This window comes from Sander lucioperca, chromosome 6 (genome assembly GCF_008315115.2).
Source record: "Sander lucioperca isolate FBNREF2018 chromosome 6, SLUC_FBN_1.2, whole genome shotgun sequence".
NCBI lineage: Eukaryota > Metazoa > Chordata > Actinopteri > Perciformes > Percidae > Sander > Sander lucioperca.
The window spans coordinates 40,366,766-40,384,628 of record NC_050178.1 but is presented as its reverse complement, the minus strand read 5'-3'; the positions used below and the strand labels follow the sequence as shown (position 1 = coordinate 40,384,628).

At 40.8% G+C, this 17,863-nt stretch overlaps 1 protein-coding gene across 8 annotated transcripts; it reads right to left on the bottom strand.

Annotated features, from left to right (window-relative positions):
* Nucleotides 1-562: 562 nt before the first annotated feature.
* mbd1b (methyl-CpG binding domain protein 1b) lies at nucleotides 563-16,775 on the bottom strand. 8 transcript variants are annotated; one of them, XM_031279549.2, is made up of 18 exons: nucleotides 16,328-16,775; nucleotides 15,341-15,924; nucleotides 14,584-14,724; nucleotides 12,880-13,021; nucleotides 12,506-12,792; nucleotides 12,280-12,362; nucleotides 11,782-11,822; nucleotides 11,041-11,181; nucleotides 10,872-10,952; nucleotides 10,643-10,663; nucleotides 10,445-10,537; nucleotides 10,172-10,219; nucleotides 6,204-6,365; nucleotides 5,930-6,109; nucleotides 5,768-5,845; nucleotides 5,598-5,678; nucleotides 3,629-3,745; nucleotides 563-3,457 (listed from the first exon to the last, which is right to left on the bottom strand). In XM_031279549.2, exons 2-18 carry the CDS (start codon nucleotides 15,715-15,717, stop codon nucleotides 2,984-2,986), a joined length of 2,547 nt encoding a protein of 848 aa, XP_031135409.1. In that variant the 5' UTR covers nucleotides 15,718-15,924; nucleotides 16,328-16,775; the 3' UTR covers nucleotides 563-2,983. The 8 variants fall into 8 exon arrangements, with proteins under 8 accessions (XP_031135409.1, XP_031135388.1, XP_031135417.1 ...); XM_031279528.2 differs by having other exon boundaries at nucleotides 11,782-11,825; nucleotides 16,328-16,774; XM_031279557.2 differs by having other exon boundaries at nucleotides 6,204-6,356; nucleotides 11,782-11,825; nucleotides 16,328-16,774.
* Nucleotides 16,776-17,863: the final 1,088 nt, after the last annotated feature.

Sequence of the window (17,863 nt, the reverse complement as noted above, 5' to 3'; positions counted from 1 at the left end):
AAGGGTTAAGATTCAAACATGAAACCAACGTATAGTGCTTAATTCCATCAATATACATCTATGGCTTAATTTTAATGACACAATTAAAATGATTTATGGTTGAAACGGAGCCTCTTTTTTCAGAAGAACAGTAATGCATAACAAATGTTATTGCTACATAACAAACTACTGTAAATCAGCATTACTAGTTTGTGAGGGCGTTAGAGATGCTTCACTTAAAACAAAGACATTGTTGGACCACAGATCAAAGTCTCTAACGCAATATAAAATATAGGCTAAGCATTAGCTGTGGTTCCCACTGAAACAATGATTAATAATAAAACCGATAACTCAACCAACAAGTAAACCATTCTGACAGTCACTGACACATTATCTGGCTCAGCTTATTTTAGTCCCATCACATCATATACCCTACACAAATAGGGATTAAACAGCTAGATACTGTATGTACATGAAGTAGTTGTGGTGGTCATATATATAAAACATCAGGCTTCCATGTTTCAGTCAGTTGACAATTACTTTTTCTCAAGATGTTTCAGAAACAGAAGGTCCATCCGATATATTTGATAAATATTATAAAAAGACAAGACAAGTTTATTTGCACACTGCCTTCAGAAAAACAAAGTTTGTTTCAATTCTTTAAGGTTTTAATTCAAATACTAAATGACAATAGCTTTTTTTTAAGAAATATTAACTGATCCCAAACATTTCATTTCAAGAAAGTCATTGCATTACTGCATAAACATCCCAATGGAGAGGGGGGCGGGAGAAAAATGTAATTCCTATACAATTTACCAATACCAATAATCATACTAGTCAAAAACAGAAATTGAAAGACATCCTAATAAATAAAAAATGTCATCTATGAAGATGAGTTTTGGCTACACCAGCCGTTTCATTTAAAGATATAATTTTGGGAAATACATTCTACAACGCATTATACTAAAGGAAGTACTCTGATCTCAGTATTATTTAATTTGACCATATGTCAGATGTTGAATCTGCCAATAAATTATACCATCTGCTGTCTCACTGAGTGCAAAAGCCTCAGCCACAGTCTAAAAATGATGATGTGTGGAAAAGATTCTGATCGGTTTCTGCTAATATAATATTGTCTATGGGAGAGATTAGGGCTGGGCGATATGTAGTAAATCAGATATCACCGTATTATTGACCAAATACCTCAATGTCGATACTGCGACGATATTGTTGGACTGACAATATAAGATAAATAATCATCAGTAAAGTGGATATAATGAATAAGTGGTTAGAAGCAAATAACAGAACGGCTACAATAGTCTGGGTGAGTTCAGAAAATTACATCACTTTACTGTAACCTTTAAACCAGGAAAAGACTAAACGTAAGCCATATTACAATATCCAAAATCAATGACGATACCTAGTCTCATATCACGATATCGATACATCGATATTTTGCCCAGCCCTAGGAAGAATATTTACTAAGCAGTGTTACAGATAAATTTAATTTGTGAGTTGTAAAACGTTCATTCGTTTTTAAATCTGACAACAGAGTAGCTTTACTGCATCACTTTTAAAAAGCTAACAGTGATAATCTGAAAAAAAAGATATCAAATTGATCAAAAAGTATTACAAATATATCACATGAACTAAATGACCGCTGAAGTATTCAACTCATGTCGAGTCAATACCCTCGGCCAGGTTATTTGGGGACTTTTCAAGGCCTGCAGCAATTGTTAAAGATAACGGATGTCTGAACTCCAGGACAATAACATTGCTATTTTTAATATGACCATAGAACCTTAATTCAATTTGGCTTCAGTCTCTCACATCTTCTGACAATCACTACCCCAGATGTGTGAGGTGTTTCTTAATAGTGGCAATTCTCTTTGCCTCTCTGACATGAAGCTGCAACTGTTAAAGCAACAGTCTGAATGCTGTCTCCCAACCATCATGTACGTCATCATGACTGACCTTTATGCTCAATGAGATATTTGGATTCTTGAAAATATTCTAGTATCCTTCTTGATTGGTGCTTTTTAGTAGTTTTGTTGTAGATATGTTAGACTTGCTAAATTCTACACATTGTGGGACTTTTATAACGAATTATATTCCCCTCTGATTCAGGTTCGAGTGAAGAAGGTGAATATTTAGGTCCTCACTCACTGTGTTTTATGTTTTATTTTGGTGAATTTGAAGACGTTTATATTCCACCTTTTGCTTCTTCTTTTATTTATTTTTTTTTTTTTACATCCACTGAGATTCAATTAGAAAATCATAAGTGCACATGGCGATGAATACATTTTTATAAACACTGCCAGTATAGCACGAAAAAAAAGTGTTGCAACACGTTCAACAACACTTTTTTTTGGGGTGAATATAACAAACAAAAAAATGAAGTGAAGCAAACATTATATTGTAATCACTACAACATGAAAGAGGTGGAAAATGACATTTTTGATGTGTCCAAAAGACTTCAGGCTGCTGGTTAACTCCATTAGATATGGCAACATTGCTGACACAGTGTCCAATGTTGCTGGTGAAAAGATAAGAGGGTTTTGGGGTGAGAAAAAGAGAAAATTTGGGGTTAAACACCTACACAAAAGTGTATGGTGGGGGTTAGGGTTATTGATTTCTCAAGTAAGAGTGTCAATCAACCAACAGAACACTAACCACACAGTGGGCTAATGGATTTCAGCTCTACCCATCACTGCCCAACATCTGACATACAGTAACAGTCATGAAGAGAAGCCCTACACCAAGATCAACAGAAGACATCTGGGAAGAAACACGCCTTGATTATAACATCACAACTCCTGGAATGCCTTTGGTGATTCTTCAAATAATCAAATCCTCCTATTACAGTATGGAGGTAAATCTGTAAATATTTCATATATTATCACCAAAAGAACAACTGAAACAGTATTAAGAAAACAGCACAAAGTTGTCCAGAGAACAAGTGGTCTCCACTGTGGTCACAGATCTTCTCCTGTCTCTGCTGAAGTCAAAGTCCTTGCAGCGCTCTGCAGTTAGTACATCTGCTCACGTTCCTCTTAACCAAGAAATCACATGTTGATGCCCGCTCCAGTATTATTGGGTCTGTATTAGATAAAGGCTCTTTGGGGGGCAGTCCCTGGCACACAACGTACTTCTCCAGGCCCAAAAGCAGATTGATCACATCAGTCACAGAGGTTAAGTGGGCAGGGTAGTTGTCGTACAGCGGGTGGGTGGGGAGCAGCGGCTGCTTTTGGACGGTGACTTGATAGCAGAAGCCTGGGTCGATCAGCACCATGGTGTCTGTCAGGTTGGACTGTTTACAACACTGGATGAGCTGTATCTGCGGGCCCTCCACCATGATGGCATACCATAGGATTGGCATTACAGTGGAACGCAAAGAGTGTAGCAGTTTCATTAGCTGGTTTTCCATGTCCGCACCACTCCCAGATGGGTTATCAGCCAAACTGAAGATCTGTGTGATCTGCACAGCAACAGATTGGAGTGAAAATAAATACACAACAGTTGTCTCACTGAATACATACACAATATATATATATATACACACTATATATATATATATATATATATATATATATATATATATATATATATATATATAACTAATATTAAAACGTCTCAGCAGGACACTTACCATGGGGAACTCCTCTTCTTCTTCTTCTTCTCCCTCTTCTTCATCTTCCACTTCACCATGCTTTGGAACATCTCTACCTGCGTGTGATTTGTCTGCATCCCATCTGCTTAGCTGGTCCTGCATTGATAAGGGTGAACTCATGAGCTCAACTCTTATTTTTTTTCTTATTTTTTTTTTAAAGATAATTTTTTTGGGGGCTTTTCCGCCCTTAATGGACAGGACAGGTGAGAAAGGGGAGAAAGAGGGTGAAGACATGCAGGAAATCGCCACAGGTCGGAGTCGAACCCCCGACCTCTGCGTCAAGGCACAAAACTAAAGCTTTAAATATATGTGCGCCTGCTCCACCCACCGATCCAACCAGGCCACACATGAGCTCAACTCTTAACTACAACTGCAGACAGTGAAAACCTTTGCAGAACTTAAATTGAATTTCAGCTGCATCAAATTTGCTTTAAACTGCAGAGCGTCAGTTGTTACAAATGTCTCTATCGCTTGTATTAGATCATGGACCATGTATCAAATCATTGGGTAGATATCCCATGATACTTACAGGTACATTTTACAGTGGGAAAGGTTCATTAGGTACAGCTAGCTAAAACTAATGCAGTTTAATACAACAGTCCTGACCTTACTGGACATATTCAACAGCACGCAGCATATAATTGCAACATCCCCAGTTTGATTCTGTTTGCCTTTGTTGCATTTCATACCCCTCCCAAAAATGCCCCCCAACTTTAACATATGTACTGTCACATTAACATACCCACAAGACAACAGAGGACATGGGGAGAAGGACCACTACCACTTGAGACAAGACAACAGATAAACAAAAGCACACACGTTGCACAAAGATTCATCAACCCCGAATGGAACAGAGGTACAGATTGCAATTACTGGTGGACTGGTAAAAAAAAATAAAATAATTGGTCAAACAGTATGAACCAGGCCTGGATGCATAACACTAACCCACAGGCCAAAGAACAGCATGTTTCATGACAACAGAAACAGGAAATGGACAAGGTGCCAGAAGTGTTTGTGAAAGGAAGTGTAAGCAGGAGGCCATGATGACACATGAACAGCAGAGCCACACGGAATCTGTGGACGCAGAATTCTGCAGATTTGCCACAGATAAAAAAAAAATAAATGTTAACACATCTCCACCACTAGCAGAAAAACAGTGCTAAATTCCACAGATTTTCATTCTGGATCACCACTGAAAACTGTAAAAAAAATATATTATTTAATTCTAAAAAAAAAAGAAAATTTCAAAAATTCTGAGATTCCGTTTGGGCCTGATGATCAGTCAGGACTAGGGTTGGGTATCGTTTGGATTTTTATGATTCCGATGCCGAACCGGTACTTTTGAAACGATTCCGATTCCTAAACCGATTCTTGAAAAACTGAAAAATGACATCAAAGATGTAATGTGTTTACTAGCGATCACGTGCAGTGAATGGTTAATATGCTTTTACGTCCGTTTTGGTGAGCCCAGAGGGAAAATATGGCATTTTAAAAGTAGCCTACATTTACGATAGCTAGCTAACGGTAGACTACAGAGAAAGTGTGATATTTTTACGTCTGTTTCGGAGCCACAGAGGGAAAATATTTCAGTTGACACATTAAGTGGAACCGAAATGAGGAACCGAAATTTGCGTTCTAATCCGGTCCAATTCCTAGGATTGCGTAGGAACCGGTTCCATAGTGGAACCGGGTTTCGGTACCCAACCCTAGTCAGGGATAGTGCTATTAAGCATTGAGCAGCAAGAATTTGTACACCAGCCGGAAAAATTCTACCACCTACGAAAGAGCTGTTGGACATCTCATGCAAAAGGCTCCTAAAGTCAAAACATAGCCACACTACCAATACAATTAAACCCGTTTGTCCTGATGGAGGCAAAAAATATGTTACTTAAAAAAAAATAAAAAATTTTAAAAAAAAATTTAAAAAAAAGACGGAATGTAAACTTACTAGTTCAGAGTTGTTGTGGTTGCTGAAGTGAGGAACTCTGTCAGACAGTCCATTCTGCTGTCTGAAATCCAAATAATTCAACTGCAGAAAGACAAAATTAAGTTGACATTCTGTTTGGTGAGATAAGCATTAGGTGGCAAATAAATGTAAATAATAATCTATTTTCAAACCTGCATAGATGATTGGTTTCTCACATTCAGTTCATACATGTGTTTGCTACCACTGGCAGGTTCAGAGCTCCAGTTCATCTACAGCAGTGAAACATAAGCAAGTAAGAAGAAAGCACAAATTCTTCCTTAAATATTTTATCACTAAAGGTATTGGGAACTCACTGCTTGTAAGTTACTGTCCTCATCTTCATTGTCAGTTAAGTCCAAGCCAGACAGCGGTCCTTTGTTTTTCTTTAAACCTGACTTCCGACTGTATGTGTAGTGAGGTCTAGGCCGGCCCGGCAGCATTGAGCCATCTGGCCCATAGTCACCTTGTCCCATCTGGAAAGGCAGCAAGTGTCTCTGCCAAATGTTGCAGAAAGATATTTAAAACTCAACATTATTACGTCATTACTGCAAGAAACAACAAATGCATTGAAGATCACGAGGTTCTTACCATTGCCTGTCTCTGACACTGACGTAGTCGACACTTCTGCCTCTTCTTGTTGCTGCCACCAAACTTTGGCTTGTCTATACAGAAATCACATGTGCCACAGTCTTTCCTGCAGAGGCAGGCTTTGCATTCTCCACAGGACCGTCGCTTCCGCTTCTTATGCCACTAAGGGCAAGTCAAGTGTATAATAAAAAAAAAAAAGAGAGACATTTTAATGCAACACTGCCAGTGGCAAAATGAATGTTGACACAGATGACTTATAAGAAATCTTTTTGTACAAACCACACACAAACACTCACCAGAGGTGGGTAGTAACAAGTTACATTTACTCCATGACATGTACCTTACATGAGTAGTTTTAAAGCTATAGTGCGTAGTTTCTGTCACCCCCATGAGGAATTCTAAGTAATGACAACAATGCTGTCAGCGCGCCCACATAATACAGCCTTCCGTGATCGCGCACCGCCCCGACCCCTCCTCCACGCAGTTGCTAGTAGCCAAGGAGGACACAGAGGATTAAAAAAAAACATGACAGACTCTTCAGAAAGGGTAATTATCTTTACACAAGTTTCTGCGCGGGACTGTTACCGGACGCCACAATCTTCTGAACATAGTCATACTGAGAAATCCAGAGAGAGTTGTGTGGAGCTGATAGTCTTAACTAGCTTTGCAGCAACTCATTTGGCAATGGCTTGAATGTAACGGACGTTCAATAATATCAAAAAGTTACGCACTAAAGCTTTAATAGTAGAGTAGATTTTTAGAAATTTATGAGACCAAATCATGCACTTGAAGAAAACTAAAGACAAACTGCTTTTATTTCATGTGGACATGACTGATGTGTTCCAGCCACAGATGGTCTTCCTCAGGTCAAAGTAAAGAAGTATTTAATAAGATATTAACGTCACAGCAATATCTCCTAATTAGCCTAAATGAGTCATCTGATATGAGACATTTTCAGTAAGATTAGAGACTGATTTGGCCACTTCTATAATCGTTTGTATTTTACATGACATTGTGGTAACGTCACAGGTTGTAAATCACTTTTCTCCGCTTCAGGAAAGTTTGTCAAATAAAAAAAGTCCATGGATTGAAAAATCAGAGGTTTCAGTTCGAAGTGTCCTATCAACAGTTTTACAGACGTCTCTTTTACAATGGTGGCCTATGGGGAAAATAGTTTTTGGCCACCATTTTTTGTGTCAGTACAGCGAGGGGTCACTGGCAACAATTGCCGGCAAGGCTGTGAGTTAAAAGTGAGTTTATTCGGCATCCCATTTAGCCAATCAACTCTTTTCGACAAAAGGCAAAAACCACCTCAAGCGAGTGTAAAAACGTTTTTGCGCAATTGAAGTTTGATTGAATTTTGCCGTCTCCATTCAGCTTTTCTAATGCGACGCTTCAAAATAGGTGAATGGAAACATGACTTGTGATGGGACTTAGGACATCTAAACTGGAATTATTCAAGTTTAAGGACACTCAGTTCAGAGGCTGCTGGTGCTTGCCGACCTGTATTCCAGGATTCCACCTGGCGCAGCTGCACCGCCCAAGAGCTATTGCCGTCGAAAGTGAATTATTTGTAGGGTTGGGCATCGTTTGGATTTTAACGATTCTGAATCCAATTCCGATTCCGGTTCTTATCGATTCTCGATTCCGATTCTTTGAGGGGTGGAGGTGAAACGGGTCACATGCTTATTTCACAAATAAGAGGAAAGTTTTATTTTGATTCAATGGTGGGTTGCAGTTTTACTGGGCTTTTTCAACGTAAAATAAAGCCACACTAGAGCGCTGCTTACTGCGCTCCATGGCTGCAACACAATAAGCGCCTGGCCGCTACGGAAACCAAAACTTGCACATGTTAAATTGGGAACCCATGATCAGATTTGAAACCAAATCCTCCAAACGATTCCAATAAAGAAACGATTCCACTGGAATCGTAATTTTTGAAACGATTCCAAGTAGGAATTGGTTCTCGATGCCCAACCCTAATTATTTGTTCAGTCATATTCAGTTTTTTTGCGCAACTGGAACATAAAATAGTCTAAACTATGCTTGGCTCTTAATGTTATTACTAGGGATGCACCGAATCCAGGATCTGGGTTCGGATTCGGCCGAATATTGGGCTTTTTGACGGGGTTCGGTTTCTGCTGAACCGAACCCTACGCTTGCACTACGCGCTCTGCGCTGGTCGACATAATGACGCCACCGTTGATTACGGGAAGGTGTTTACGTAGGTGGACCGTTCAATGCAGTAGGCTGCGAGAAAGTGAAAATGGAACTCGCGAAAAAGCGACGCCCGGCAGCACCCCCAGCCAAAAGAAGCCGAGCCACACGCCCAACCCGCAATGCCGACCTGTCTCGCGGCGGCAAGGACCCCAAACAACACACGACATCGCCGCTGCCAAAACACCTGCGCATGAAACATCCGAAAGCATATGAGCCGTGCATGAAGGAATCCACAGACAGCAGCCAAAACGCAGCAACCCTAGGTACGGCAAAGGAAGGACAGTCACAGCTGTTAACCAGCCTCTCCCGGGCTGTCAGCCGTTCTGTCGGCAAACGACAGCTCCCTACATTGGGAGCAGAGCGACCGAACGACGGGCTGCTGCTCGTTAGCTAACGTTAGCTGTCTAATTTCACCCACCCAACATGCCTTCATCATACACTGGTAAGCGAAAAGAAAAACAAAATTGTCATGTGGCGATAGCGATGTCTTTCCTACGATGTGAAAAGAGCGTGTGAATTCAACATTAAGTTGTTACATTTAACTATTTTAGAGGTTGTGGATGTTGTTTACTTCATTAATGTGTTTACTGTGTTAATGGACTGAGGATGGGAGGAGGATTCAGTTTCGGATTCGGCAGAATCTTAACCAGTGGATTCGGTATTCGGCCGAACCCCACAAATCTGGATTCGGTGCATCCCTAGTTATTACTAAAGTGAAATGTTTCTGGGTCGTATTTAACAAATATATCACGTTAATCGGCTCTCACTCTGACGGGAGCCGGCTCTAATAGCTCTTTTATCAGTAGCATTACTCTTAACCGTTTTGCTGTTAATTATTATCACGTTACTGTATGTGCAATAAAACCTTCGCGAGTAAAAAGACAATACTTTGCCTGTTCAACAATCACAAGCATGTAGCCTAAACATGTAGAGAAGAGATACGTCTTTAACAGTGCCCACTGCCTGCCTATCACTGTCACTCACTACAACGTTGAGGGACCAAGTATCCGTGCGTAGAATAGTGGAGCAGTGGATGAAGATACGCAGCCTCTTCATTACTGATAGGCAAAACTCAGTTTCTTCAGTTTCTACATCGCTCCAGAAGTGAGACGCTTTCGCTGCAGCCATTGTATTATTTATGTTATGTAACGGACATTCGGCTGAAAAGGACATTCGGCGGAATATCCGCAGCACTGGAGGTGGAACGTGGTGGATATATTTAGGTTTCTCATGGGCTTATCCAAGTTTCTCAAAACGGGGAATGGTGCTCAAACACATAAACGTGATAATCTGTCTGTTAGCTAATTATCTGTCATAAAAGGGTTATTTACGTCCATGTAAACGCACTCATTGAGATATAAAAACCTAAATAATCAATTGTAACGTAACTACTTTCAATATGTACATTAAAAAAACACTGGAATGGAAACACTCTAGTGTTTTTATGCTTTGCTGAGGTGGAAAAGTTGTGCTATTGATAAAACAAAAATGTGCAATGGAAAAAGACTTGAAGCATGCGACTTAAACATCCCTAAAAAAAAAAAAAAAAAAAAAGAAATCTGATCTGTGTGAAGTGATGAGGAGACTGTAACTTTCCTCAGGTTTATAAATTGAGCAAGGTTTTACTGGCACTCTTTAAATCACAGTAGTGGACATTTTTAGTACTACTTTGTTTTGCCAATTTTATTGGAAATGTGGTTAAAATATCATGATGGCTTAGTGAACTACTACCCTTTCATAAAACTTACCCTGTCAAGAACTAAACACCTGGCCCTGGAAAATTCTGTTTGCCACTGCTGTGAATGGTAAATATGGCTTATTGTTCCAACTGAAACTGTATAATTAGCCACATTCTAACTATGACTATACTGAGCATACAAAAAGACAGCAAAAAGTACTGAACATGTGGTTTGACTAGTTTCTGTTTATTTTGTGGCACCGTTACAAAATAGATTTTGGATCACTTTAGGCAATCATGTCTTCCTGTCTGTAGGACAGTGGGTTAAAAATAAAAAACTCACATCATCATCATCGTCAGTTGACATGTCATCCTCATCATCAACGTCCACGTTGACGGAGAAGTTCTCTGTGTCGCTGCTTTTGAGACTTGGGTGCTGCGAGAATAAAACAGAATCAGTGGGTGTAAGGACAAGGTATAGCAATCATATTGAGTATATTAAACACAAATAGAATTTGGTCTCATATTACAAAAGTGTTACCTGCGAGTCTGTAACTTCACTCTGCAAAATAAAATAGTTGTTTTTAGAACATGAATTCATGATATTCTGGGCCAAAGCCCCAGTGCATAATTACACTGTTATTACAACCCACATTGTGGACCATGTGAAATAACTGAAAACAAGCATTGACTTGAATGGCTGTGAATGCTCACGGGGGTCGCGCAGACACTCCTGGCGGAAAATAGTGTATTATAAAAGTATTTATTACCTGGAAACTCATGCTGTCATCAAACGTTTCAGGAATGTCATTATAAGGCCTCTGCAGCAGGAAGGCTCCACTTCCAGGGTCCTGGTGGAACATCCAAGAAAAAGTGGCAAAATTAACATAACAATTGGCATCAAAATAATGAATAACTGTTGTGTACCCGGCAGCGTACCTTGCGAATAGGACATATACATTTGCGTTTCCGACATAGGCGTTTCCGGGACTCTTTGCTCTGCTGTCCATGCTTGCAGTTGGCACACTGCCCACAGTTCACTGTGTTGTGGCATCCCACACACTGTCCACAAGGAATCCACTACGGTTGACATGTAGAGAAATTAAAAAGCAGGTCAATTTATTAATATCCATTTGCACATTTTCATCAGTATCCTAATTCCGGAAATAGATTGAGGAACTTTGTATTCTTAGGGCCGTTACATAGTCAACGTATCGGTACGCATACGCGTCCGCAAGGCTACGCATCGCTACACTTCGGCCGCCATTATGCATCGATGCGTAGCAAAATGTGTCATCCCAGTTTTTGTTTGCGCGCCAATGCACGCAATACTATGTGTTGTCGGTGGGGGCGACGCTTGCGTCTGCTGTGTAGACTATGAAAGTGAGCGCGTCGCTTGCGTTGTTCGCGTTGACTATGTAACGGCCCTTAGTGTTGAAGAACATTCATTTTCACCTTTTCTCCATGCCAGATGAGTAAAAACTTTGATTACACGGCCAGGTAGTTTCAACAATCCAACTTCCTCATATAAACAAAACATTCACATAATGTGTATATTCTGAATCCATGGTTTAATGTGTGCGTTATTGATAAGTTCCCAATGGACCAACGATTTGGCTAGTTAAAGTGGCTACAATGCAGCTGTTCATTCACACAACTCGTAGACAGCCAATGCTTTACCTTTCTGAACCGAACCATCGGATGCTCTTTTGTCTTTGAGGCTGCTGAAATTTAAAAGAAATAAACATTGTAGGATGAGTACAGTTATTTCCATGCATTTTTTCCCCTCCTATTTCTAACACTGCATTTTCCTAAGAATAAAGACATTTAAAAAGGTGCTCTAAGCGATGTCACGTGTGTTTTTAGGCTACAACATTTTTTGTCACATGCAGCAAACATCTCCTCACTATCCGCGAGCTGCCTGTCCCCTGAACACACTGTAAAAAAACAAAAAAACAAACAAGTGTTCCAGCGTTCCAGCCAATAACCGACAAGAAGGATTTTGGGGTGGGGGTTGGGGGGTTAGTGCACGGAAGCACAGAAGGGAGGGGGAGGGGACGGGATGAGGAGCAGGGAGGGGCGAGATAGTCTCGTCTCGTTTGAGTAGTAGTAGTTGGGTGAGAAGTAACGTCACCCAACATCGCTAAGAGCACCTTTAACAGTCTTAAATTGACATACCCCAACAGCTGGGACAGCAGGGCCTCTTCCTTTGTTTGTCATACCATGTGCCTGTGAAGGAAATACCACATCTGGCACAGACCCTGCAGGGAAACATGATAATGCTCAGTCCATCTGCATATATCATCAACTCACCACAAACAAACCCCTTTGATCAAATTGAAATACTCAAGTGTTTTAATTTACATCAGCGGTTTTAATAATAAGGGTTAAATAATTGACTAACAGTGTGCTGTCCTCGGAACCAATTTCTCCATTTACGGAGGGAAGCGGAAGTGCTCTGGATGATGAGGGAAGGGGAAGTTTAATTTTATCTTCCGCTGGTGGATTCTCATTGCGAGAGCCTTCGTTTGGAGTTCCTATTGTACTGTACAAGGAGAAACTTGACTGGTTGGAGTAGAGGTTTTTGGGCCCCACGCTGGGGGTGAGCCTGTGGTAGGAGTCTGGAGTGTCGGCCCCCTCTCCTCTCTCCATCCAGCTGGACTCCGAGGAAGAGCGCTCCCGGATTTTTTTCTAATGGATAAGAAAGTGAGGAAAACTAACTGTAAGACACACACATCTCACATGTTTTAAGTTTTAAGTGATAAAAGAGGCCAATACCTTTGCTCTGTTTCGAATTCTTATGGGTGGTGCTTGACCATCTAGGAACTTTCCTGACTTGTATTCAAAGGTTGACAAGTCAAACATTCCCTCCAGCACTGAAATCAGTTCTACTCGACTTCTCACTCGATCACCACGCGGACTGCAAAGAAAAATAACACACAATTACAAATGAAAAGAGCTTGATGACAACCGCTAACAACTACAACATCCTGTTGTCATTCAGTTACATGTCATTTAGCTGACGCTTTTATCCAAAGCGACTTACAATTGCTTAAGCATGTCAGAGGTCACACGCCTCTGGAGCAACTAGGGGTTAAGTGTCTTGCTCAGAGACACATTGGTTGATGTATTGCAGGGGGAATCGAACCCCCACACCAAAGGCATGTGTCATATCCACTGCGCCATCACCACTAACCCCCCCCCCACCCCCGTCAGTCACATGCTTCTGCTTCTACACTGACAGTCTGAAGATAACATTATTCATGTAACCCTTTTTGAAATTGGTTAGGGCTGTAACTAACAATTACTTTTATTATTGATTTATCTGGTGATTATCAATTCTTTAGTCTATAAAATGTAAAAAAAAACAAACATCACAAGTTCCCAGAGCCCATGGTGACACTGTGAAATTGATAATTGTGTCCAACCTCTTTAAACCAAAATAGTATTAAAACTACAGTACTACAACAATCATATAAAAGAGAAAGAGCAGCACAATCTCATATCTGAAAAGTTTATACTAGGGATGCACCGAATCCAGAGTTTTGGGGTTCGGCCGAATACCAAATCCACTGGTTAAGATTCTGCCGAATCCGAAACCGAATACCGAATCCTCCTCCCATCCTCAGTCCATTAACACAGTAAACACATTAATGAAGTAAACAACGTCCACAGACTGTCCTTCCTTTGCCGTACCTGAAGTTGCTGCATTTTGGCTGCTGTCTGTAGATTCCTTCATGCACAACTCGTATTCTTTCGGATGTTTCATACCAGATGTTTTAACAGCGGTGATGTGTATCGTTTGGGGTCCTCGCCACCACGAGACAAATCGGCATTGCAAATTGAACATGCAGCTTGACTTGAATGGCCTTCTTTTGACTGAAAGTACTGCCAAACAATACTTTTTCTGCTTACGAGTTCCATTTTCACTTTCTCACAGCCTACTGCATTGAACGCTCCACCTACGTAAACACCTTCCCGTAATAAACGGCGGCGTCATTATGTTGACCAGCGTAGCGCGCGTAGTGCAATGGTAGGGCTCGGTTCGGTGGAAAAAATTTCTAAGGTTCTGCAGAAACCGAACCCCGTCAAAAAGCTCAATATTCGTCCGAATCCGAAGCCGAATCCTGGATTCGGTGCATCCCTAGCTTATACAGCAAATATTTTCAATTTAGGCTCAATGTAGGCACTAAAATGTATTATTATTATTATTATTATTATTATTAAAGTATGCCTAGAGGTAAATTTGAACAGTTATTATGATATTGCCCAGCCCTAACACACAAAGTTGTGTCACTGACTACCAACAACAAAGAGTAAAAGAAGTGACAGAAAGTCATTAACAAGGAGTAAAATCTCAGCAGCACTAAAATCAAAATTGCTGACCACAAAGTAAATGTATGAAAGTATGTTCTGGCCCCTGAATTTAAAACAACTGTACATTGGGATTTTCTTTTTACATTTCTACTAGGAGGTATTTACCTCAGGTAATAGACATCCTTCTGTCCTATGCTAGAACCTGAGCGCCGGACAACTTCTTTGCGTTTCCAACCCTCTCCAAGTATTGGCCAGTCATCCCATCCTTCATCTGGATGTGATCGCTTACGGCGGGGAAGCTGAAGCCTGCATTTAAAAGAGGAGATGGGAATTATGCATGTTAGAAATCTTCATACCACGTGAGAAAAACTGCTCTTGAAGCCATCCAAGAAAATGGTAATATGCTAAGCTATGTCGTGGTATACATCTATTTGGTTTCTATAGATTGAGGCAGAGTTGTCTAGAGGTTTGGGTTGAGCTGTTTCAACAGTAGTTCAACAAATACGAAAAAATGTTAAAAAAAAAAAAAAAAAAAAAAAAACTGTTCATCTAAACAGGACTATTTAACCTATAACATAACATATGACTATACTCTATTTCCTACCAGGCAGCTATTAACTGTAACCACTGTGCTAGCATACATAATATTGTACCCATTCACGTTAATCAAATATTCTCACTGTTGAATTGTCAGAAAATTAGTACAGCATCTTAGCACATGTGCATCACCATTGCCAGCTCTATTGTGATAAAGATAATGATGCTTGCACATGGCCCTAAAAATCTAAATCTAATCCAAAGATAATGCTGCTCATTATCAGACTACATTTCAAGATATGATGGCTCTGCTGACAACTACGATTTGATATATTGCACTATTACATGACCACAGATTGGAGTAAATCAACATTTTTCAACCTACTGATAAATCCTTCTGAAGGTCTTCTCGCTGTCTGCCACACTCTCACTCTTTTCACTTTCTCCTGCCAGGCTTTCTTCCTCTGGATCATTCCTACCAAAGCTATCATCGTCATCCTCCAGTGGCTCAAACCAGTCAACAGGAGGCTCCCCACCAGTGGCCTTAGCCTCCTCCGTTTCATCTCCTGGAGTTCCCTTTACAGGATCTGAGCTGGAGTTTCCCTTTGTTCCGAGACTGCCTGAGGGTGCCAAAGGCTCCCGTGTTGGTGCTACCTCGGAGGTGTTTTCTGCTTCGCTGCTGTTCTTCTCTGTGCTTTGTACCACATCTTTTTCCACAGGCTCTCTGCCGGGGAGCGGGCTCTCACGTGGTTCCTCGTTCATTGATGCACCCGTTTAGGCTACAAACGTTTCAAATTGTTTTCCTGGAGACAAATAAGATATCCTCTACAGTCGATCTTGCATCCCATTTAACATGGTGTATTTTCACATTGTCCGTGGATGTAGCCACTTGACCTTGGCCACTAAGGTTTGGGCATGCAGATGAACCGTGAGGATGGTTGACAGCTGCTTAGTTTTTCATGACTGAACCTGAAAAAACAAAAGACGATGCCGTTTAGAAAGTTTAAACAGTCCGTATGTCCAGTATTAACCCCTAGCTCGATGTTAGGTTACTGTAAGGGAATGTTAGCTTACAACAACGAGCTGCTCAGACATCTGTTTTATAACGTTACTCGATAACAATGCCTTAACAGGCAGGCATTTACGTAACGTTATAGTTCGCACAACATACCAAAGAATAACGTTACAACAAAAACTAACTAAAGAGACGGAAGGTCTTAGCTAAATCAATTCAACGCTAGCTTTCATAAATATAGCTCACGGTATAACGTTAGAGCTTCCGCGTATCCATTGTTAACTAACGTTAGCTAGCACTAGGTTGTAGCTAATATTATCCAGCAAACACAACCCCAGCGACACAAGTTAACCTCACCTGCTAAACGTGCTGCTACTGCTGAAAGTGCTCTGGTTCTCTGATATTGGCGATTATTTCTATATACATAGTTTAGTGACATACCAGCAGCTGAAGAAACACTGAAACTGAAAGCGGGACTAACGTTAGCCACCTTTAGCTACATCGTTCCTCCATGGTTCCTATGATGAAACTGTTCCTGAGTTGAGAGCAGTGTATCGCTACCAGTTTACAAATGTTTGCGGTGAGGAGGTCCAATAAAACAGGGTAATATTCCCCAGATCCTTGGCACGCTAGTCACCTCTAACACCACTTTACAAGGTAGAGCTAACGTAGCTAGCTTCCATGCATTTAGCAATAATGAAAACGGTTGTAGAACCAAAGAAGGCGAGACACCAAAGATGCTAATCCGTTATCCGTCTGCTAAACTCTGACCCCGCCTACAGAAAGGACAGTGTGATCTGCAAGTGGTGTGTGTATCGCAATGACACGGAGTTGCACTTTAAACATTTATTTACGTCTGCCATTGATAATTACGACACATATTCGTGAACAATTAGCCAGGCATCTTTGCTAAATTGTAGCTATATCCGCTAGCAAAATAGAATTTCCATTATACAACCCCTCAATGAGACATATTGAATTAGATTTACTCATTTCAAACATTACTCATTCCCATTCTCTCTCGTCAATCACTTAATCATTCACTCAATCAACCAAGCGATTTGTAACATTAAATCATTCTTAGTGGCCTGCCGGTAAAAGAAGCACTTCCTAAACCTCTCTGCGTTGGCCTGGCGGAAGGGAGTGACTTCTCTCATCCTGCTTTCATCCTCTTCAGCAGCCCATTTTTGTCATTTAACTGCTGCCTTCACGGCCACGGGTCATTAGATGTGCGCGCTATAGGTGTCCATGGACAGGTTCCAGGCAGCGCTGCCCGGAAGGCACTAGGATTAGGCACTAGGATTAGGCACTGGTTATGGTTAGGGCAAAGAATTTCTAATAAGACGTGCTTTGGTTAGGTGCCTTGAAGTCAACGGTCGCAGCGCTGCCTGGAAGGAGACGTTGGGGGCTTAAAGCACCATCGTGCGCGCTGCGAGCGTGTTCGTCTGTGGTAGAAAATGGGTTGTCTTGACTGCCAGCACAGTATACAGGACGCACAGCTTGGAAAACATTTTCTGCCATTTCAATGAATTTGTAATATCAATTAGTGTCGTCATTTATGCAAACAATATTGTATGCTTCTACTTTCACGCATAACCACACACTACCCCCATTGATACAGTGACCGCTCAGTTGTTATTGTACATGGCCGGGCCTTAATATGTCAATTAGCAAAATGCGAATATTTCACTAAAATTTGATTAGAAGAAATGTAGGCCTACTTTATTTTAACTTTGGTGTTTTGTCTTTTTCTATTAATTTCATCTTCAATCATTCTGTATTTAGATGTGGATTCCGCAGGGCTGAGGAGTAACGTCTGGCAATGCGAGACTAGTTGTGGATAGACCTCTTGCCTCGATAGACATCACTGTACCAACATGAGGTAGGAGGGGG

Excerpts from the sequence above, each read along its gene's own strand:
- mbd1b (XM_031279528.2), bottom strand. The coding sequence starts at position 15,717 with ATGAACGAGGAACCACGTGAGAGCCCGCTCCCCGGCAGAGAGCCTGTG. Across the intron at positions 12,363-12,505 it reads GGTTCCGAGGACAGCACACT|GGTCTGTGCCAGATGTGGTA; the intron begins GTTAGTCAATTA and ends GTTTCCCTGCAG. Across the intron at positions 3,746-5,597 it reads ACCACAACAACTCTGAACTA|GACCAGCTAAGCAGATGGGA; the intron begins GTAAGTTTACAT and ends TTATCAATGCAG.